Source organism: Ovis aries, chromosome 4 (assembly GCF_016772045.2).
Source record: "Ovis aries strain OAR_USU_Benz2616 breed Rambouillet chromosome 4, ARS-UI_Ramb_v3.0, whole genome shotgun sequence".
Classification (NCBI taxonomy): Eukaryota; Metazoa; Chordata; class Mammalia; order Artiodactyla; family Bovidae; genus Ovis; species Ovis aries.
In genome coordinates, this window is record NC_056057.1 from 5,625,486 (window position 1) to 5,649,889 (window position 24,404).

The 24,404-nt window shown below is 47.1% G+C and overlaps 1 protein-coding gene across 4 annotated transcripts in view; it reads left to right on the forward strand.

The window, feature by feature from the left end:
* The window catches only part of COBL (cordon-bleu WH2 repeat protein), a 305,488-nt gene that overhangs the window by 263,812 nt on the left and 17,272 nt on the right, over positions 1–24,404 (forward strand). For all 4 annotated transcript variants that reach the window (XM_042248330.1, XM_060414416.1, XM_042248331.1 and 1 more), the window contains 2 exons: positions 6,619–6,928; positions 23,560–23,657. In XM_042248330.1, the coding sequence (XP_042104264.1) occupies positions 6,619–6,928; positions 23,560–23,657 (408 nt within the window). The remainder of the gene's footprint in view (positions 1–6,618; positions 6,929–23,559; positions 23,658–24,404) is intronic.

Here is a 24,404-nt window from a genome sequence, read left to right on the forward strand (position 1 = left end):
TTAGACCCATAAATGATTTCAAGGTCATTATTATCCTGCCTTCTTGAAAAAAATATGTATTCATATACTGCCGTATGTTGAACTGGCTGCATTGTTATCATCATCAATATATTTGAGGATCCTAGGTCTCTGGGGCTTTTGGACAAAAATGTTAATATAAAATGTGTTTTTTATATAATGAGTTTTAATTGAAGTATAGTATATTTATAATGTGTTATTTTCCACTAGATAGCAAAGTGATTCAGTTATACATATAGATAGATAGATAGATACATTCTTTTTTATATTCTTTTCCAAATATAAAATATTAAATGGTACGCATCCAGGGAAAGAGACTGTCAGTTCATAGACGAATAAATATGTAAACTTCACCTTGAGGAAACTGTAATGAAAGAGTCGATAACAGGGGAAGAAGGCAGCCAGAACTGGGGCCAGCCGTCCGCCGCTCCTCCTGCTGACCTCTGCATGCACGTGCTGACGCAGCTGTACAAGCCGCATAAGACACGGCACACAGCCCAGCCTCCCAGCAAACACTGCCTCCCACTCCGCCTGTGTGTGTGACTCTGCTCACCCTCTAGTCTCACTGTCCTCCTCTGCCTGCCCCTACTCTGCTTGTCTCAAGACCCAGGGGCTGGCCCCTTTCCATCTCCTCTGGGTAGAAGAATGCCCCCAATCTGTCTTCCCATGGCAGGTTCCACATGTTCCCCTCCCGCCCATAACCTGACTCGCCTCTTCTGTGTGTGTTGGCAGATTTGACCTGGAAGTGTGTTCTCCTGGGAGACCATAAGACTTTCCAAGGGAATCTATATCCAGATGCTCTGTGTCCATAGGCATTCTTTCTTAGAACTGACGTACCCGAGAGCTCACAGCAGGCAGCATCTGGGCAGGGGTCCTCCCAGCTCCCCTTTGCTGAATGCCCTTCTCCCCCACCACGAAAGACATGCCAAGCTGTCATCCACCAGGAATCTCACTTGCATGTGGCTCCCTGAGGAGGGCAGACCTTACCTGTTGCCTGACCAAAGCACACGCAGCCTTCCTGCTGGAAGGCCGAGCAGGTGAACATCACGTGATTTCCAAGTTTTCTTTCCAACCAAATGGACAGAGGGTCTGAGCAAACTGTCAATTAAGATGCCATTGAACATAAATTTTGTGGCCGATCAAGTGATGTGTAAGAGAGTCAAAGTTTTAAAAACCGAGCAGAGGGATGTCACTATAGCAAAACTTAATTTGCTTCAACTTACTCATGTGAACAAGGTTTTTCAGTTTCTTAAGTCATTATTGACCCGGGGCATTTTTGCAGAAACTAATACCTGTGGTCAGCAATTTGTTACATAAGTGATATTGACACATGTCTACTTAATAACATCTGGATAACAAAATATCTAATAATACATCTCTGATTTATAACGTGTTAATAGCGATAAGAATGAAAAATGTGAACTGCATTAAGAGCAAACCCTGCCTGGCAACCCACTCCAGTACTCTTGCCTGGAAAATCCCATGGACGGAGGAGCCTGGTAGGCTGCAGTCCACGGGGCCACACAGAGTTGGACACCACTGAAGCGACTTAGCAGCTGCCTTGCTCTAGTACTAAGTAACCAGTCAGTTTTAAGGAATTAGTTGAAAAAAGCCTAATCTGAGCCATTATAGATGCATTTCTAATGTCATTTTGCCTTTTTGTTTAAGAAATGTCAACATTCCTGAAATACTCATGTAATTTTTATTAGCTCGCTCCTGTTCATGATAACAATGATCACTTCCCGGTATAAGAAAAAAATCACTACCTTCTGTTGAGAGAGGAAATAAAAATTGCATTTTAATTTATATACATATTTTATTTAATCAGTAGGAAAGCTCTCAAGCACAAAGTACATTCATTGAGGATGATGTGAGATTCTTGTGGTGCAGGAGAGGGGAGTAAATTCCAGAAAGAAGAGCTGTGCTCTAGAATGCTACCTCTTAAAGGGAGAACTGCTCACCCAATTTACATACCGGGTTCTGGATATCAAGACACTATCATGTTCAGATGCCTTTTATTATATTTTGAAAAATAATGAGACAGATTTAAATAATAATTACAATGAAGTTACATCTGTTGTAACTAGTTGAACTCATGATGTATATTTTCAAATGTCAGTTAAAGTGTAGGTGGGAATACATGGTTCAAAATTAGTTTGGGGTGTATATGACCAAAATTACTGACACACACCAGGTCAGTTTGACCCCAGTAGTTCTGAAGCCGGAGAAGGCAATGGCACCCCACTCCAGTACTCTTGCCTGGGAAATCCCATGGGTGGAGGAGCCTGGTAGGCTGCAGTCCATGGGGTCACTAAGAGTCAGACACGACTGAGTGACTTCACTTTCACTTTTCACTTTCACTTTTCACTTTCATGCATTGGAGAAGGAAATGGCAACCCACTCCAGTGTTCTTGCCTGGAGAATCCCAGGGACGGGGGAGCCTGGTGGGCTGCCGTCTCTGGGGTCGCACAGTCGGACACGACTGATGCTACTTAGCAGCAGCAGCAGCAGTTCTACAGTACCCACGTGTAACTACTTTATTTTTCCCCGTTATTCCCAATGCATGAACCAAAGGGAACTAAATCAAGATGGGTTGAGACAGGAGATGGGAGCATGGCTTGTCGGCTTGTGAAAGGGAGCCATAGGTGTCGTGATGAGATGAGGAAGAGATTAGTCTTTTGTTGAGACATTTTCTTTAGGCAGATAAAGCTGGTGAAACAGACTCTTGACCAATTTCCTTTCATAATGACCAGGAAATAAGCAATATCATAAGATACAAGATCTTTGATTTAATAAAATAATAAAAATGAACCATAACAAAAATACCTGAAAGATATTTACATTTGGTGTTTGAAACTTTCTTGGGTGACTTTATGAAAGAAAAACTCAGTGGGACTCATGCCAGACTGAAATGATTGTGTCCAACTTAAGGAATTAGCAGCCTTAAGTTGAGCTTCCCATGTGGCGCAGTGGTAACATGCCAGTGTGGGAGCCACAGGAGACTCAGGCTTGATCCCTGAGTCCGAAGATCCTCTGGAAGGAAATGGCAACCCATTCCAGCATTATTGCCTGGGAAATCCCATGGACAGAGCAGCCTGACGGGCTACAGACCTTGGGGTCACAGAGAGCTTGGATGCAACTGAGTATGCATGCCACCTTAGGCTAGCGCTTTCTGCCTTACGCTCAAGCCTGAGAATTTTCCAAAGCTTGCATTTAGCTATAATGGCATTTGAGCTATGGGATTATATAATTCAGGTGGAGGACAATGGAAACATTAAATTTCCTGAACTGGGCTCTGTGGCTATTTATTTGGAAGATAATTTAATTATGAATGTGTATTTGGCATCTGCTAAAAATAAATTGTGCCGTTCCACAGTTGCAAAAAATCTGCAGTAATAACTTTTTAGTTCAAAAAAAAGGTTTATTTTTTTAGTTCAAAAAAGCTCCCCCAAAAGTGGTTCACAGGAGTCTTGAGCCTTTGCAAGAGCTGATTTCTCTTTCTGGCTGGAAGACCCACCCTGTGCTCCGAATGTCCTCCCATCCTCGCTCTCCCCACCTCACTGGTGCTTATGACACCTGCAGGCTTCAGGTGCTGCCACCCCTCTTCCTTCCCCCTCGGTCATCTAGGCAGCTGCCCTTCTGACCCTGTGTGACCGTCCCCACCACACACCGCAGGCTCCCTGAGAGCAGGTCTCCTCGCCTGCCGCCCAGTGCGGGCTCCGCGTCCTGGAGCAGGCATACGCATGGACCTGCACCAACACCTGTCCATCAGGTTCGAGGACAGAGAACCCTGGGCCCTGGGAAAGGTCATCCTCCAGAATTAAAGGACTCGCTTGGGAAGGGGCGTGCAGGCACTCATACCCTTCACAGTGAGTTTCAGTGGTTTAACACATCCAGCTGGGTAGAGGCTGCTCAACTCTTGCTGAGTAACCATTTGCCATTGGCTAGATTGAGTTTGGGGATTCACAACTATTTTCACCTCAAAACTTCTGAGGGATATAAAACAAGCCCAGACAAGCATCCTCAATCTTATAACCAGATCAAAAGGGGCAGACGAAGTCCTCCCTTACCAAAGATGCCTTCTGAGTTTCCAGGGCATGGGAGTGCCTGGAAGCCTGCTCGCAGCAGGTGGTTCTTGTGTTACCCCAAGGTGGGGGGCTGCCCCAGTGTTTCCTCAGGTCGCAGGCTCTTGAGGTCCCTTTACACTTGAGTGATGCCCGCTGGAGCAGTGGGTGGGGGGGTGCAGAGCTGGACCGCACACTTATCCAGGACCTGCTCTGTGCTGAGAGCTCCCTGTGACCAGCCCAGCGCCTCCCCCTGTGCAAACACTCCCAGTGCTGGTCTCAGCACGTGGCGCTGCCAGTCTTGGTGTGCTCGTCTGTCCCCCATGAACTGCGAATCACCAGAGGGCTGAGACTCTTCGACCTGTGTCCGCAAGTCCAGTCAGGGGGCCCTTCCGAACCTGGGGTGCATTCTGCTCTGGAGACATGCCAGGGGCACCAGGCAGTGGGCTGGCTCCACACCTGGTCCTCATCTCAGTCCATGCCCGTGGGAGGATCACCGCATCCTCTCCCGGAAGAAACTGAGGCAGAGGGTCCAGGGACCTGCCCCCAGGCAACCAGTCACCCGCCCTCCTTGGGTTTGAATCCAGGTCTCTGTGACCAGAAACCTATATGCTCCATCACTGTGCTCTTTTTACCTTGCAGAGAAAAAGTGTTAGTTTGATTGACCTACTTGTTCACTGATGGTGACAAAGAGAAAGCAGGAAACCAGAGTCTGCTCAGCCATCGGGGCCACCGTTGACGGCCGGGCAAGGGAGCAGCTTTGAGTGGGGTTGGCAGGAGGGTCCAGGAGTGGCATGTCAGGTAGAGTCGCCAGCTGTGTGGGCAAGGCAGCTGGTGCCCAGCATCTGAGGTGTGACCGCGTCTCAGCAGACCCCTGGCAGGAAAGACTTGGTGGTATTAATCTGCAGGCGGTGTTTCTTCTCTGTATTTGCCCTCTAATTAAGAGCCTTGCAACAAAAGACAGGAAGAGAGCTAAGAGAAAGAGGTTCTTGTTCAGAAGCGTTCACTGCGTTCAGACACACTGCCTTGCGCACTCGCTTCTCCAAACAATCCCTCCCTTATGTTTCTGATCTTTCTTTGTGAGCTCTCTTGTTAACTATCTGGCAGTTTTTTATTCGCATTCTTTTGTTTATTTGCGGGATCGCAAAGAAAGCAACACCTCAGGGGATTTTCTCCTTGGTGTCCTTTTGGTTTTCTTCATTGTCTGTCTCTCGTCTGCTGTCTGGTTAAAATATCCACTGTCTTGACTGTGATGAATGTGTCGCTTGTCTGTCGTTGTCCGAGCCTGTGGAGTTTACACTCAGCATGTGTGTGGTCTTGATCCATTTTAGGCTTCCAACAGCTTAACATACCAAAGGAACGATTTCCCAAAAAAACACGCTGAAACCACAGCACAACCCAATCGCTCTTTCCTGGATGACCATAAGCAGCATGCAGGTCATACGTCTTGAGGTTTAAAAGCTATTTCTATATTCAGTGAAAACACACAGCTCTGGTCTGCAGTTGAGCCAGAGTTCTAGACACCTGTCCTCCCACCTCAATATTAGGGGGCTTCCTCTCCAAGTGTGGAGCTTTCAGGGAACAGTCTTAGACCACTGCAACGCTCAGTATCAGAAAAATGGACCCCTCACTTTCGTTACGCCTACTGTCCCTCCTAACGGCTGGACAGATGTGCCTCCAGCATCTCAGTTCGAGTTGGGTGGAATGAATTCAGGCCTCCAGAGCGAGTTACAACTCTGGGCATCGGTTCCTTCTGCTCCCCTGCGTCGTGCACATTCAGTGCTCAGTAGCCAGTGACCTCAACCAAGGACGCTTTTGTCCTTGTTCTTTTCAATTTTACTCGAGGGTTCTCTTCGAAGAACATCTCTTATTTAAACGATATCTTCCTGTCTCACGTATAAAAATAAACGGAGAGCCAGACACTGATGAAAAGTGTCATTAATACAGTAAGACAAATTGCACATGTTTCCGAGGAATACTTGTTAGAAGTTCCTGGACAAGACTAGTTCTTTTGAACCCTGTTTCCATTTTGAAAGCTTTAATTTAAAAGAAAAAATATTCATGTTCAAACAACTTCTGTTAAACCAAGGATCAGACTAGAAACAATTACATTCATCATGTCGTTAGTCTGAATTTTTTTTTAATGTGTTTACCCATAGTCAGGCTTCTCTGCTGGCTCAGATGATAAAGAATCTGCCTGCAATGCAGGAGACCTGGGTTCAATCCCTGGATTGGGCGGATCCCCTAGAGAAGGAAACGGCAACCCACTCCAGTATTCTTGCCTGGAGAAATCCATGGGCAGAGGAGCCTGAAGGGCTACAGTGCATGGGGTCCTAAAGAGTCAGACACAGCTGAGCGACTAACACACACACACTTACGTATAGTCATGTACAGGATAAAAATCTCAAAGGTTAATTAAAAATGTGCTGATTTTTGAGGGAAAATGTTGCTCCCATCACAGACGCAGTTTCAGGCAAGTCGGGCCGGGGGAGCTCACTGGCGTGGTGGCTGACCTCCCCTTGTGTGTCTCGTCCAGTGAGCCTGTCCGTGGGGCCCGGCGGCCCCTGCAGTGTGGACGGGGTCCCCCCAGTGCCATCGGAGGCCGAGGAGACCGTGTCTGTCGGCAGCTGCTTCGCCTCGGAGGACACCACCGAGGACTCAGGAGTGATGAGCTCCCCCTCGGACATCGTGTCCCTGGATTCCCAGCACGACAGCACGAAGTCCAAAGACAAGTGGGGCACAGACCAGGAGGACTGCAGCGACCAGGACCTGGCTGGGACGCCAGAGCCGGGCCCCCCGCGGAGCCCCCAGTGGGAGAGGAGCAGCTCTGAGAACCTGCGACTGAGGTGAGGCGCGGGCCAGCGGGGACGGGGGTCGGTCCACTCCAGCCTCAAGGATGGAGGTCTCTGTCCCGTGAGCCACCCAGGGCTCAGTAGGGATCCCTGTGTGCCAGGCGCCCTCAGAGGTCGCCACACCCTGACTGGGGATGTGTTGCACCTGGCTCTGTCTTCATGCTATTTCTAGCTACGCAGGCATTTATAAATAACGCTTAGTACCCGCTTTTCACTTTTGCCTTCCATATAAACGGCACCATAGTCTGTTTCCACCCAGTGTCGTGTGTTCAAGGCTCATCCCTGGGGACGAGTGTGCCATTAGTCCACCCGCTTATCCATCTCTTCATGAGTGGACACTTGAGTCATTCTGGTTTTTCACCCCTGGAGTCAGTGAGCAAGTTATACTTATGTATAGATACAGTTGTTTAGAAGAGGAATGATTAGACCTTCAGAGAAAAGTCAGCTTTTTGGAATGTTGGCAAATTGCTCTCCGAAATGGTGAGCTGGCGGCCGCGCCCTGCAATGTCTGTAGAGCCCTGCCCGCCAACATCCACACCAGCATGTGGGCCAGCGGGCGTCTGGATCGCTGCACTCCTGTAGGTGCCGAGTGGCATCTCTGTGGCTTTAAGGCACACGACTCTGATTGGTAAGGATGAGTGTCTTGTCACATGTATGCTAGAAAGTCAGTTTCCTCTTCTATGAATTGTCTTTTCACAGCCTTTTTTCAAACAAAATTTGGGGATGTTACTTTTTTCTTAATCATTAATGTCTCCTTAGTTATATATACACAAAGAGTGTCTAATACTGTGGCTTGAATTTAGCTTTGTTTTATTTTTTTGCATAAAAATGCTTTTTGATTTCAATATTGTTGAATTTGTCCTCCTTCTCTGGAATGTATATGGTATTTGAATATTTGAGAGACCCTTCTGATACCGCAGGGGACTACAGATTGTCAGAATTTCTTGTAAAAGCTTCAGTGTTGCTTTCTCGCCTTTGGGCTTCTTGTTCACCTGGAGTTTATTTTCAGGTGTGACATGAAGAAGGAATCTATTTCCCCACTGATTCCTAGTTCCATGTCAGTCCTCTATCAAGTCTCCATATCAGTCTGTTCCTTGTACTCTTTCCATAGACTGGTTAATATGTCTCTGCATCAGCGCCCTGTTACAATTCCTTGCTCCATTCATAATTAGAAAGGCAGGTTAATCCTCAGCGTCTTATCCTTCTCTTTTGTTATTGAAATATACCACATTAGCTTCAGGTGTACAGTGGTTCATTTGCGTATATACACACATATATTTTATATATGTATAAGGTAAAGTCACTCAGTCGTGTCCGACTCTTTGCTACCCCATGGGCTGTAGCCTACCAGGCTCCTCTGTCCATGGGATTTTCCAGGCAATAGTACTGGAGTGGATTGCCATTTCCTGCTCCAGGGGATCTTCCCGACCCAGGGATCGAACCCGGGTCTCCCACACTGTAGACAGACTCTTAATACACACATATACAGTATATGTATATACACACATTTTATATATATATACATGCACACGTAGTCTATATATATATATGCATATACACACATGTATTTTATATATGTATACAGGCATACGTAGTATATGTATATACACACGTATATTTTATATATGTGAAGTGAAGTGAAGTGAAGTGGCTCAGTCGTGTCCGACTCTTTGCGACCCCCGTGGACTGTAGCCCATCAAGCTCCTCCGTCCATGGGACTCTCCAGGCAAGAATACTGGAGTGGGTTGCCATTTCCTTCTCCAGGGGACCTTCCCGACCCAGGGATCGAACCCAGATCTCCTGCATTGCAGGCAGACGCTTTAACCTCTGAGCCACATTTATATGTGTATACACACATATATGTTATATGTATACACACACATATATATTGTATGTATATACACGCATAGATATGTATGTCAGTTCAGTTCAGTCACTCAGTCGTGTCCGACTCTTTGTGACCCCATAAACCACAGCACGCCAGGCCTCCCTGTCCATAACCAACTCCCAGAGTCCACCCAAGCCCATGTCCATTGAGTCGCCAATGCCATCCAGCCATCTCATCCTCTGTCATCTCCTTCTCCTCCTGCCCCCAATCCCTCCCAGCATCAGGGTCTTTTCCAACGAGTCAGTTCTTCACATCAGGTGGCCAAAGTACTGGAGTTTCAGCTTCAACATCAGTTCTTCCAATGAACACCCAGGACTGGTCTCCTCTAGGATGGACTGGTTGGATCTCCTTGCAGTCCAAGGGACTCTCAAGAGTCTTCTCCAGCACCACAGTTCAAAAGCATCAATTCTTCTGCACTCAGCTTTCTTTATAGTCCAACTCTCACATCCATACATGACCACTGGAAAAGCCATCGCCTTGACTAGACAGACCTTTGTTGACAAAGTCACATCTCTGCTTTTAATATGCTATCTAGGTTGGTCATAACTTTCCTTCCAAGGAATAAGTGTCTTTTAGTTTCATGGCTGCAGTCACCATCTGCAGTGATTTTGGAGCCCCCAAAATGCATGTGAAAGTAAAAGTGTTAGTCACTCAGTTGTGTCTGACTCTTTGTGTCCCCATGGACTATAGCTCCTCTGTCCATGGAATTATCTACACAAGAATACTGGAGTGGGTTGCCATTCCCTTTGCCAGGGGATCTTCCCAACCCAGGGATCGAACCCAGGTCTCCTGCATTCCAGGCAGATTCTTTACTGTGTGAGCCACCAGGGAAGCCCATATATGCATACACACACACACACACACACACACACACACACACATACGCACACAGACACACACACACATATACACACACAGACACACACACACACACACACACACTCTTTTTCAGATTCTTTCCCCTTATAGGTTATTACGAAATATTGAGTAGAATTTGCTGTACTATATATACGGTAAGTCCGTGCTGTTTATCTGTTTTATGCATTGTAGTGTGTATATGTTAATCCCAATATCCTAATTTATCCCCCACCCCCTTTCCCCTTTCATAATCATAAGTTTGTTTTCTGTGTCTGTAAGTCTCTTGCCATTTTGGAAATTAGTTCATTTGTATCTTTTTCTTCTTCTTTTAGATTCCACATATAAGCAATAGCATATGATACCTGTCTTTCTCTGTCTGGCTTACTTCACTTAATATGATAATCTATTTTTTCACCTTTAAGATCATTTTAAGAGCCAATCACACAAGGTTTGAAACATTAATAGAGGTAAAATAGGATTTTTTTAGTGTAAGTTGATCACCAAAATGAGTGAGTGCCCTTATATTTTTTGTTTTGTTTCTGCTTTGTCCAAATGAACACTCAAGTTTCTGTGTGGTTAATCTAACTGTGGTGTCAATACTCTTTTATTTTGGTTTACTTTTAGTTATCAGTTTATCACAAGCATTCCCCTAGGTGGTTGTATACACACTCTCATAGTAAGGCTCTCTAATCTTAAGCAAAATTCCAAGACTGTATTTTATTAGACAGGAAATGAGAAGGTGGCAATTGGTCCCTTTTGCCTCTGGCCCATATTGGATACCTTGAACTGAGATTGGCCTGTTTGCAGAGGGAAATTATTTCATTTCCTTCATCATCCACTTAAATGTAAAGGAGAATAGCTTTCTGCTGCTGCTGCTGCTGCTGCTAAGTCGCTTCAGTCGTGTCCAACTCTGTGCGACCCCATAGACGGCAGCCCACCAGGCTCCCCTGTCCCTGGGATTCTCCAGGCAATAACACTGGAGTGGGTTGCCATTTCCTTCTCCAATGCATGAAAGTGGAAAGTGAAAGTGAAGTCGCTCAGTCGTGTCTGACTCTTAGCGACCCCATGGACTGCAGCCCACCAGGCTCCTCTAGTAATCTTCAAAAGGGTCTGGTTGTTTTGCATGGGGCTGGTACACCTTGAGCTCTATATCTGACACTAATCAGATATGTTACTTCAGTACCGAGGGATGCTCATGCGAGAGTCCTGGTGGGTTTCCTGGCATTAATCCAGAGGTAGAATCTTGCTGACTTCAAGTATGATCACGCTGTCTGCTGCCACAGCCGGAATAATCACAGGGTCTTTGGAACCTGATGATTTATTCAGACAGGGAGCAGGTCATGTTTATCTGTCCTCTTCTCTGGGGTGCCGCTGAATTTGAGAGTAATGTGGAGGGAAAGGAGGGGGTTCCGGACCCTCACATACCCACATGGAATCCCACCACCACGGACTAGTTGCTTGGCCTTTGTGGATCCACTTAACTTTGCTGAGCCTCGATTTTGCTTATACCTGTGCAGATAACGCCTTCTACCTCTCACAGGTGAGGCAGCTGCTGGGTGCCTGTGCATATGTTCGGTGCCTGCTGAATGACCATTGAGGGGGACCCACTGACTAAATCGTCACTGTTAGTTTAGGAATCGGAGCACCGTGAATTTTCATGGCACACCAACCTGCCGCTTTTAGGCTTCAGCGTCAAATGAAGATGACAGCGATCTCTGGGGCCCGCTGCTCTGTCTGTGTTCCTTTGTTTGCTCAGAGCTGGGATCAACTCTCTGCACATTATTTTCCATAGAATGTCTATAGTTTTTCTTTTTAAAAACAAGAGTGATCTCCATTGACACACTGGGTGTACTCAGAGACTTCAGCAGGGTGTATTACATTTTTCTGTCCAAATGCATAACTTTATTTATCGATGTCAAGATTACTTAAAATCGGTGGCAACCATGTTAAGCAAGAGTTACAGACTCAGAGGTCACAGGGTGCAGGGGAAAGCACAAGTTTTCTCTAAAGAGTGCAAGCCCATGGCTTCCTTCAGTTGTCACCTTGAGAGATTATAGAGCCGCTGTGGCTGGCTTTTGAAGAGAAGCCAGAGATCTAGATTTTTTTTCTGTGGGGTCTCCCAAATTTTAAATCTTGGAAACCATTTCAAGCATTCAGGGCCAAACACACACACATACACACACACACACACACACACACACACACACACACACACACATCTGTGTGCTGGGTGGGCAGGTCCCAGATGTGGGCTTCACGGAGTGCTCGACACCTCAGCACGTCCTGCTCTGCTCACTCATCTAGCAACTGCAGAGTCACTGTGATGATCTGGCTATCTCCTGGGATCTATCTCTTGAAAAATAATTCTTCAGAATAAATTTTAGAACTTCTGTATTCTCCCCTTGAAATACAAGAGTATCAAGTCTCTTACAAATTCTGCAGCAAAGCAACCTATCTGAATCCTACCTCTGCTCAGCCTCTAATGTCTTATAGAATGAGTTCCACCGAGCACTGTTGGAGAGATGCTGCCCTGTGTCATCCTTTACCCCGTCATGCAGCACTTGCACATACGCACCCCAGACAGAGAGGCTAGAGAAGCAATGCACTGCTCCTGATAAGTGGTGCCTCCAGGCATGTGCTGTTTGGTCCTTCCGCAGACTAGGGCATTGAGAGCCCGGCCAGCAAAAAGGCACTGAAGGCTGAAGGCAGAGGGGAGGGTTGGCCAGACTGTTGCAGGGGCTGACCAGTCCTGGGCCAGAGAGCATGTCAGGAGAGCGTGTGTGATTCACAATGGAGCAGATGATTTCAGGTGTCCAGACTAGCCAGGGGTCAAGTTCAATGAGAAAAGAACCTATGCTCTGGGGTTGACAGCTCAGAATCAAGCTGAAATAGTCAGAGAGCAGAGCCCACTGCTGTTCACAGAGGTGTGGTCTTGACCTTGCCCACCTAGAAAGGGCCCTGTGTTGGAGCTCTGCCCTGGAGCACACATGTCCAATGATTGGGAGATGCAGTAATAACAAAGAACATGATTTCCCACACTTGTGCTCCCAGGAGAAGATGGACAGGGCAACAGGGACAGTCGTGTGTTTGCTCAAGCTGCCAGCTCCTCCCTTCCTGTGCTGGACACCCCTGGGCCACCTGTAGAGAGGGTGGCCGCTGGAAGGAGATGGTACTCTGATCTCAGTGCCTGCTGACGCTCCCTGAATCTGCCTCCTGGCTCCACCCTGCATGATTCTAACACCTGGCTACTACAGCTCATCCTAAGGTGCCATTTGTGTCTCTGGGGACATGTTCTTGCTGTGATGGTCTAGAGCCTGGCTGTGATAGGCCTCTCAACCCTTGGAGTGCCAGGCCTCAGAGGCTCAGGAAACAGAAGTTACCCTGTGCTGTGACAGGCACAGCTGGGCCTCTGCAGGTGGGATGTGGGTTCTGATGGGTGGTGAAACCATCCCCACCAGACTCAAGCACCCCAGCTTCTAGAATCTCTGGCATGGGACCTGTCCCCAAGGGGAAATAAGGAGTGTTTGTGGTTTTCAGATTTGCTAGGGTGCCCTTTACTACTGTCACCCCTCTGATACACAGGGATTCATTAAGTATGGGAAGGAATGGTGGAATATCCTTTGTGACCTGCAAGGACCCCAGTTTGTAAGGTCTGTAAAGCTCTAGTTGCTGGGCTGTTTCTCCATCCTCTGCTGTGTGCTTTCTGCAGATAGCCTAGTCACGCAGACGTTTGTGGCTAGGGGTCCCACTTTGACAAATTGGAGGCAAGGATTGTTTGCTGCAGAGCTGCTGCTGCCTGTCCAAGGAGAGCCTGTGGTGTTGGCCTCAACTGAAAGCATTTTTCTTGAGCTGTTCAGTCCAGTGACAAAGTGCACGGCTCCTGCTCATGCACTTGAATTTGAAGTCTCTGCTCCTTGCAGTCATGACTACCCCTTCCTCAAGGGTAGCATTGGCTGGCCTACAATTAATGCTGTGGCAGCGAAGATTTTGAATTGGAAAGTCTTGAGAATAAACACCAGTCTTCTAAAGAGAGCAAACATGAAGGCTTGGGGATGACTGGAGTACGCTTTGTGTGCTGTGATCTGAAAATGATATGTTTTGCATCAAGTCCAATTATAATTTGCATTGCAAAATAAATCTATGCTCTCAGTTCAAATTTGACTCAGCAAGTGGGACGTCAAATTTCCAGAGTCTCCCTCTAAATGTATAACAGACAGTAAATAACGTGCTTCAGGAAGAATTTAGCCCATGTGGTGATGGCCCATCATCCTGAGGGAACCTAGGAGTGACCTCTTCACAGTCCTGCCCTGAGTAGGAGGCGTGACGCCCACAGACGCTCTCCTTCCCAACGCATCTTTCCTTCATGTATGATGCAGGCCAACTCTCCTCATACTTACAGAGCAACTCAACATGAAGACTAGAAAGTCCGTGGTCAGACTGCCTGGCATCATATCTGCCCTGAGTCAGTGCCTTGACCTCTCGCTTCTTGGAAGAAGAGCCATGACCAACCCAGACAGTGTATTAAAAAGCAGAGATACCACTTTGCCAACAAAGGTCTGTCTAATCAAAGCTATGGTTTTTCCAGTAGTCATGTGTGGATGTGAGAGTTGGATTATAAAGAAAGCTGAGCACTGAAAAATTGATGCTTTTGAACTGTGGCATTGGAGAGGACTCTTGAGAGCCCCTTGGACAGCAAGGAGATCAAACCAGTCAATCCTTAAGAAAATCAACCAGGAATATTCACTGGAAGGACTGATGCTGAAGCTAAAGCTCCAATACTTGGGCCACCTGATGCGAAGACCTGGCTCATTGGAAAAGACCCTGATTCTGGGAAAGATTCAGGGAAAGAAGAGAAGGGGGCAACAGAGGATGAGATGGTTGGATGGCATCACTGGCTTCATGGAAATGGGTTTGAGCAAACTCAAGGAGATGGTGATGGACAGGGAAGCCCGGTGTGCTGCAGTTCATGGGGCTGCAAAGAGCTGGACGCAACTCAGCGACTGAACGACGACATAGCTGGCTTACCGTGTCATGTTAGTTTCCGGTGACAGCAGAGTGATTCAGCCACACATACCTGTTCTTTTTCGTATTCTTTCCCCTTATGTTTTCTGTATTTTTTCCCTCGTGGGTTATTACAAAACATTAAGTGTCGTTCCCTCTGCTATACAGTAGGCCCTTGTTGGTTATCTATTTTATATATAGTGGTGTGTGTATGTCAAGCCCAAGCTCCTAATGTATCCCTCCTCCTCTTTCCCCACTTGGTGACTGCGTGTTTGTTTTCTATGTCTGTGGGTCTTTTTCTGTTTTGTATATGAGCTCATTTATATCGCCTTTTATTTTTAGATTCCACACAGAAGTGATATCATGTGATAATTATCATTGTCTAGTTTATGTCACTTAATATGATAATCTCTAGGTGCATCCATGTTGCTGCAAAAGGCATTATTTCATTCTTAGGTATCTCTCTCTCTCTCTCTCTCTCTCTCTCTATATATATATATACACCAAATCTTGATTATCCATTCCTCTGTTGATGGACATCTAAGTTGCTTCCATACCCTGGCTGTTGTAAATACTGCTATAATGAACACTGGAGTACATGCGCTTCTTGAATTATTATTTTCTCTGGGTATATGCCCAGAAGGGGGATTACTGGGTCATATATTAACTCTGTTTTTCTATGTTGAAGAACCTCCATGTTGTTCTCCGTAGTGGCAGCAACCAATTTACATCCCCATCAACAGTGTAGGAGGGGTCCCTTTTCTCCACATCCTCTCCAGCATTTATTGTTTGTAGATTTTTTGATGATGGCCCTTCTGGCCTGTGTGAGGTGATACCTAACTGTAGCTTGGGGACTTGACCGCTCACTTCAGTTTTCTTGTCAGTACAGTGGAGATCTACGGTACCACCCCCTTAGAATGGTGCCTGACATATTGCTAGCCTTCAGAAATTGATGGCTGGTTTTATCATTATTATCGTTGATGTTGTTTATTTAAAACTGCCTGAGGAAGGACAGAAACGATATGCTGAAGAATCCATGTAACTGTGTCTACCTCTGACCATCTGCCTGAGTTAATTGTTTATCTTTGTCTGAAAAGAAACCATGCACACACGTGCGTGCATCCGGTCCCATCACTCCATGGGGAAACAGACGGGGAAACAGGGGAAACAGTGTCAGACTTTATTTTTGGGGGGCTCCAAAATCACTGCAGATGGTGACTGCAGCCATGAAATTAAAAGATGCTTACTCCTTGGAAGAAAAGTTATGAACAACCTAGATAGCATATTCAAAAGCAGAGACATTACTTTGCCGACCAAGGTCTGTCTAGTCAAGGCTATGTTTTTTCCAGTGGTCATGTATGGATGTGAGAGTTGGACTGTGAAGAAGGCTGAGTGCTGAAGAATTGATGCTTTTGAACTGTGGTGTTGGAGAAGACTCTTGAGAGTCCCTTGGACTGCAAGGAGATCCAACCAGTCCATTCTGAAGGAGATCAGCCCTGGGATTTCTTTGGAAGGAATGATGCTAAAGCTGAAACTCCGGTAGTCTGGCCACCTCATGTGAAGAGTTGACTCATTGGAAAAGACTCTGATGCTGGGAGGGATTAGGGGCAGGAGGAGAAGGGGACAACAGAGGAGGAGATGGCTGGATGGCATCACTGACCCGACGGACGTGAGTCTGAGTGAACGCTGGGAGTTGGTGATGGACAGGCAGGCCTGGCGTGCTGCGATTCATGGGGTCACAAAGAGTCAGACAGGACTGAGCGAATGAACTAAACTGAACTGAGATGGGGAGATGGAGGAGGCAATGGCACCCCACTCCCGTGTTCTTGCCTGCAGAATCCCATGGACAGAGGAGCCTGAGGGGCTATACAGTCTATGGGGTCACAAAGTGCCAGACGTGACTGAGCGACTGAACAATAACAAGATGTTGAGAGAGACAGAGGGCTGTCACCTCCTGCCTGCTTACAGGGATGCTGGTGGAACTAGCATTATCTCTAAACTCTCATGTCCTAAAGGCAGTCTTGCTGGAATCAGGCAGTTCATCTCTCGGTGTATCAATCTTGTGAAACTCTCACTCCTGGGTCTGTTTTGGGAACATTAGTTCCATAGGTATGCTCCTGCTGCTGCTAAGTCACTTCAGTCGTGTCCAACTCTGGGATTCTCCAGGCAAGAACACTGGAGTGGGTTGCCATTTCTTTCTCCAATGCATGAAAGTGAAAAGTCAAAGTGAAGTTGCTCAGTCATGTCCGACTTAGCGACCCCATGGACTACAGGTATGCTATAAGGAGTAAATGAGAGAGATTGGGTAAGTGGGTATCAGGCTCTGTTTTTCAACAGTAGATCACACTGAAATCATGTTCAGAGCCTCAAAAGACAGAAACTGTAGCTTCTCTGGGGGAAGCGTGTCTCCCTTAAATGTCCACTGACGGCCTACCCTCCACCTTGCAATCACCAAGCTCCTTCTCAGCCCCCAACCTCTTTGTAAGTGGTGGGCATGAGGGCTGTGGAAGAGAGAAACCATGCCAGTGTCTGCAGGGCTGATGGTTTCAAGACATTTATGGAACTGAGCCTGCAGGTCGTGGGTGGAGGGACTAGAAAGTGGCTCTGCTCCTGGCTTTGCAGCCCTAGAACTTTGTAACTACAGGAGCGCTGTGACCTAGCGGCATTTAGAGATATTCTATACTTTCTAGAACTCTGCCACTTCTTAGCTCTAGGAAGGAACTTTGTGACTCTAGTAGCATTTAGAAACATTCTATATATTCTAGATCCTACAAGGGAGCATTTAGAAACATTTTATACATTCTAGACCCTGAAACTTCCTTAACTGTGAGAACTCTGTGACCACAGAAACATTTAGATATATTGCATACCTTCTAGAACACTGCAGTTTTGTAACTAAAGGATCTTTATGCCAGCAAGAGCATTTAGAATCATTTAAACATCTGGTCCCATCACTTCTTGGGAAATAGATGGGGAAACAGTGGAAACAGTGTCAGACTTTATTTTTGGGGGCTCCAAAATCACTGCAGATGGTGATTGCAGCCATGAAATTAAAAGACAGTTACTCCTTGGAAGGAAAGTTATGACCAACCTAGATGGCATATTCAAAAGCAGAGGCATTACTTTGTCAACAAAGGTCCATCCAGTCAAGGTTTTTCCAGTGATCATGTATGGATGTGAGAGTTGGACTGTGAAGAAAGCTGAGCACCAAAGAATTGATACTTTTGAACTGTGGTGTTGGAGAAGACTCTTGAGAGTCCCATGGACTGCAAGGAGATCCAACCAGTCCATTCTAAAGGAGATCAGTCCTGGGTGTTCTTTGAAAAGAGTGATGCTGAAGCTGAAACTCCAGTAGTTTGGCCACCTCATGCGAAGAGTTGACTCATTGGAAAAGACTCTGATGCTGGGAGGGATTGGGGGCAGGAGGAGAAGGGGACAACAGAGGATGAGATGGCTGGATGGCATCACGGACTTGATGGACTTGAGTCTGAGTGAACTCTGGGAGATGGTGATGGATAGGGAGGCCTGGTATGCTGCGATTCATGGGGTCGCAAAGAGTCTGACAAGACTGAGCAACTGAACTGAACTGAACTGAACTGAATACCTTTCAGAATGCTAAAACTTTGTAACTATACTAACAAAGGAACATTTAAAAACATTTAAGATGAGGGCAGGGAAGGGGCTATGCTGTGGGTACAGTGGCTACCATACTAATTAAAAAATAATGTTAAAGTATTTAATGAAAAGTAATTTGCTTATTATTTTTCACTTTTTTAATGTGATTACAAGAAGATTTCAAATTACGCATGTCGCTCATATCACATTTCTACTGGACACCATTGTTCTAGAACTCTGAAGCTTTGTAAATAGAAGGCCATTTGTAAATGGAACACAGAAGTTAAGCATATATGACTGTCATCAACTGCATATTTTCCCAGGCTTCTTGCCTTTAGTTTATCAAGTGCTTGTTTTGAATTCCCACGGGTTGTTTTGGTTGTCGTCAGCAATTGAATTGCTAGCTGAAAAGGGCATCTTTTTCCTCTCAGACTTCTTTTTTTTCCTGTGACTGGATAAATTATTTAAAGAAACTTTCCTAGCCACATCAAAAAGAAAATGATTTCATGTGCTGGAGTGGGGAAGGTCTGCGCACACTCTGTTTTCTCTCTGATATAAACAGGGCAAGAAGGGAAGGCGCCTGTTTGCCTCCCGCTGCTGGCTCTCCTGCGGGAGGGGTGCCGAGCCCATCACTGGCCCCGCCCACCAAGGGCGGCCTGCTGCCCCCAGCCCCGCCCCCGAGGCTGCTCCTGCCTGGGAGTGCTTCCGCTGCACGCGGCAGCACCACCGTTCTCCGTCCCCTTGAGTTCGGCGGCGGCTGCTTGTCCGCCACGGTGTTCTCTGTGGAGTCACCTTTCGTGGGAGGAAGGGTTACTGGTGAGGTTTATTCAACACGAGCAGCTGGTATCAGAACGTCTGCACTGCGTGTTTGCCCTCACTTTCTTGGTCTCAAACCAAAACAAACTGTCGATAAGAAACCTATATTAGAAACCGGAGTGTGTGCTGGGCACGAGGAACGATGCCCGGGAGAAAAACACCTGTGCAGCTGACTTTCAGCTAAAAAGAGGCCGTGGTGTTTCTGGCCAACTGTGCCTCTTTGGGACACATCCTAGGGCCCTCCTGCTAAGCCCGCAGAATCTGCCCTCCAAGCCCAGGGGCCCGGGTGCTTCTAGCTTGTTGTTACAGAAAGAGAGGAAGGGTTATAATCAATTAGAAGTGGATGGGGTGGGGGAGGAACGGAAATCACATTCTGCTCAATCTCTCCTCGCTGAAGCTGTATGTTTGAAAGCAAAATAGGTACATCACCACTGGTATCTTTGGGCCAGAAAATCCGTTCATGCAGAAGCCCAGAATCCAGAGAGTGGGGGCCCCCCTCTGCCTTGCGTCGGGAGGGGCACCAGCTGCAGAAGGGAAGTGGTCACAGGCCTGCCTTGCTCCACGCCAGAGCTGCTTGGCATCCTTGGGAGAAGCACCAGTCAAGGACCCGGGTTCCCTCCCTCCAGAGCACTCCCAAGGCCGGTGGCTTATGTCGGTGTCCATTTTCTCCTCCTGGACAAGCAGTGCCCCAGGGAATCAGGTCCACACTGGGGTGTCAGGAGCAAGGGTGGGCCAGAGGTGGATGCGGGTGTCAGCACAGTGTAGAGTTGAGCGTCTGGGAAAACCTCTGATTGTACAAGAGGCAGATGGAAGAAAGGGGTGGGCAAGACTGCTGAGCTAAGTGGAAGGCAGAGGACTAGATGTAGGGACCCCAGACTTCACAAGAGGGCCTGGATGGGAGGTGAGACGGGCAGGCAGAGAGCGGATCTGAAGTTTTGAGCCTGGGGCTTGGCCACTGATGGTTAGATGAGGCAGCTCAGGCCAGCGTCTGGGTGGGAGGACGTGGTGAAGGGCTGGCTCGGGCCCTGCTATGATGCCTCCTTTAGGGTTTATGGCTGTCACACAGTGGTTTAGGATCATCACTGGGATTGCTGGGCTCTCAATAGCAAAATAAAATTATAAACACAACATATTATGTGTATTGGGCATGGTATAACAAATATGTAAACTGCTTTTCATAAAATAATTATAGTGATCATTAGAGGGCTTCCTGGGTGGTGCTAGTGGTAAAGAACCCACCTGCCCAGAGCAGGAGCTGCTGGGTTCAATCTCTGAGTCAGGAAGATCCCCTGGAGGAGGGCAGGGCAACCCACTCCAGTATTCTTGCCTGGAGAATCCCATGGACAGAGGAGCCTGGTGGGCTACAGTCCATGGGGTTGCAAAGAATCATTTTAAATGTTGTCTGTTTGAAAAAAATCACCTCATCACTCAAGCCTCCTTGTACCAAAATGAGCATACTCCAAGGACAAAGGATAAAATATTTGCCGTAATCCATCCATTTCAACAAATCACCCTGGCTGGTAGTGGTGTCTAGATCTCTGAGTCACCCTTGTCTTCAGACACAGATTCCTTTTAGATCGCCATGACCCTCCTGGATGGAGCAGTATGTCTTGATTTCTTCACATGACACGTGGGCTTCCTCTATGACCTGTGTTTCCACCCCCACATTATAATCACATATCAACGCAGCAGTGGAGGGAATTCCCTGCTGCCAGAAGCTGGAGATGTCTCCCCATGAATACGGTGAACATGGTGGCTCATATTTTCCTTCCACGGAATTATTAAGGCAAATTATCAAAAGAGAGGAGAAGGCAATGGCACCCTACTCTAGTACTCTTGCCTGGAAAATCCCATGGATGGAGGAGCCTGGTAGGCTGCAGTCCCTGGGGTCGCGAAGTCAGACAAAACTGAGCGACTTCACTTTCACTTTTCACTTTCATGCATTGGAGGAAGAAATGGCAACCCACTCCAGTGTTCTTGCCTGGAGAATCCCAGGGATGGGGGAGCCTGGTGGGCTGCCGTCTATGGGGTTGCACAGAGTCGGACACGACTGAAGCGACTTAGCAACTGCAGCAGCATCAAAAGAGAGGCTAAAGAACCAAAGGTCCTACAAAGTTAAAACTATGCTTTTGCATCTTGATGTACCTATTTGCATTGCTTACCAGTTTAAACTAGGAGCAACAAGTGTTAAGAGTCTCAGATTCCTTGCATTTTCATCAGTTCAAGATGATTTTCATTCTCTAGTTCACCTTTTATAAAGTAATATCATCAGTGGAACTTTTCTCTTAAGTTGTTTTTTAATTAGTTTTCTTCTAAGAGTACATTATTTTATTTTTATTGAAGTATAGCTGATTTTGTTTAGTCACTAAGTCTTATCTGACTCTGCGACCCCATGGACTGCAGCATGCTAGGCTTCCCTGTCCTTCACTATCTCCTGGAGTTTGCTCAGACTCATGTCCATTGAGTCAGAGATTCTATCCAACCATCCCATCCTCTGTCACCCCCTTCTCCTCCTGCTCTCAATCTTTCCCTGCATCCGGGTCTTTTCCAGTGAGTTGGCTCTTTGCATCAGGTGGCCAAAGTATTGGAGCTTCAGCTTCAGCATCAGTCCTTCCAGTGAACATTCAGGATTGATTTCCTTTAGGATTGACTGGTTTGATCTTTGTCACGACGTATTAGATGCAGATGTGCAGTTAAGTAAATATGCATATATATTTACTTATATATGTATAATATGCATATGAATGTATACATGGACAGAACTTAAACTTAGTCACTCAGTCATGTCTGACTCTTTGCAACCCCATGGACTGTAGCCTGCCAGGCTCTTCTGTCCATGGAATTCTCCAGGCAAGAACAGTACAGTGAGTTACCATTCCCTTCTCCAAGGGATCTTCCTGACCCAGGGACTGAATGGTTGAGCCTGGGTCTCCCGCATTGTAGGCAGATTCTTTACTGTCTGAACCACCAGGAAAGCCGTCATACACACATCCATGTATGTATACGTGTGCATATGCGTTCTTTCTGAGATTCTTTTCCCTTATAGGTTATTATAAAATATTGAGTGTAATTCCATGTGCTCTAGTTTTTAATTCTTATTGATATCATTCTATTCCCATAGAACAATGTGATTTTGCGTGCTTGGAAGGGAAGGCAAATACTCTGAAGGAAAAGTGTAGATATAATTTTGTCTGACTAGGCTTTAAGCATTCTAAACTAAGAACCAACCTTTGAAAAAGTTTTCCATGTTAAATACTACTTTAGAGAGCCCTTAGCATTTTTTTCTGCCATATGCTTGATTGAATATATAAATTAAATTTATCTAAACCATCGTATTCTGTGGAAGAGAAAGACACAAGTTTAGCAAATGCATCCAATTAAGTCTTATGGCAAAAGCAACAGGAAAGGCAAGTCTTCTGGCTCTGTGGCCATCGTTAATTGGTCCATAGCTGCACGCATCTCGGCCAGCGCCCTTTGTCTGCCGTGTCAGAGGACATTAGCTGAGTTGGATCTGGAAGCCACTTCCTGGCTCCCAAAGGGACACAGTCACCAAGTAAGAAAGACTCATTTACCAGAACACAAACTCTGCTATGTAAGTGAGGACGGTACAAAGCACATTTCATGCATCATTATCTCGGCCTGATTAGTAACAATGGAAACTGGTCCTTGATTCTAACGATCAGCGGGAAAGACCTTCCGCTTTTGCAGAAGAGGGACAATCACCCCGTACGTGTCTCTGTTCTTGGCACCACGAGACAAAAGAGACCAGAGCCTCTGCAAGGGCTGCTCTCAAATCGCTTTGGCAGCTGTTGTCTCACAGATGCTACTGTCCAGGGCTGAAGAGAAGGAAAGCCCAGCTTTCCCCAGCAGGTAGGGACATCTCCCTGGACACCCAGGTGGCAGGGCCGTGAGGCACCTGTGGACACAGAGGTGGCAGCCCTCCCAGGCTCAGGAGCCCCTGCGAGCAGGGACAGCTGCACTCTCAGCCTCTCAGCACACGGTCACTTCTCTGGGAAGCAGCAATCATGACCTTGCCTGCCTCCTAACTGCTTGTGAGGCTTCCCGTGGGATGATCTTGGCAAAAGAACCCATGTGGGAAGGCTCACGGCTTGCAGGGGTTGCTTCCCTGGCCTCCCTCCCCCATCCAGTCACTGCCGTGTGGGCGTGGGGAGGCGGCACGGCCAGAGGGGTGGTCACTGCTGCCCTGAAATTCCCTGTTGGAGTGGTCGAGGCTGTGCACCACACACACGCATGTCCATACACACAGCATATACACACCACACACACAGACACACACCGCGTCTGTGTCTCAGGCATTCCAAGGACAGCAGTGCCTATGGAATGGCCTGACTTTAAGTTGTACCTGCCTCAGGTATTTCCAGAAAAGAGTCAGTTACATAAATAATGAGCTAAATGAATGCTCCCTTTGCTTCTTGGTTTTCCCTAGAAACGGAAAAGCTGCCCCAGCCTCACACGAGGAGGAGGAAATATTCATGACTGGACAGTTCCAGAAAAGCCTTGCAGAACTGGACGCAGACCTGGAAGGTAAGCACCGCCCCTCCTGCCTGGTCGTCTCTGCCAGGGCCAGGCACCCTGAGGGCTGTCAGGGTTGCTGACTGCACCGCGTGTGACCACGTGCAGAAGATGTGTGCAGAGGAGATGTGGCTCCGAGAGAGGAAGGCCCAGGCTGGGGGCCAAGCACACAGGGAGCTCAGCTCCCGGAGGGGCCGTGCACCTGGGCAGCCAAACAGTGCCGGGGAAATGTCCGAGCAGGCACTTACAGCCTGCTCTGAGTAATACTGATTCTGCACATTAAAAGTCTACATACATGAACCAAAGAAGAAGTTCTCAGCCCTCAGATGAGTTAGGGGAACACTGGGTGCCACTCTGGTGAACAGGCCTCTATTAAACCTCCTCCGCCATGACCTGCTAACACGTGGTCTGACTTTCAGTGAGGAACACAGCACGCAGCATCTCACCAGGGACCCCTGTTCCCGGGGGCGTCCCATGGACTGCACTTCTGTGTGTGTATTGGACAGAATAGTGTAAGGTCTGAGCAGATACAAACCAGCTCAGTGAACAACCAGAAATCTTTCCAAAAAAGGCACACAGTCTAGAAAGTAGATAAAGGCCTTGCCCGACAACCAAATAAAACAAGAAGGAGGCAGATTCCAGAGCTGACCCAGCCTTTTGTCTGCCTCACTTTTCCATTTTCTGTCCTCAAATGGGATTGACAGAGCTAGGAAACCTTTATCAACCTTGGTCTGTCCCTCAGACTCTGCCTGCAGGCCC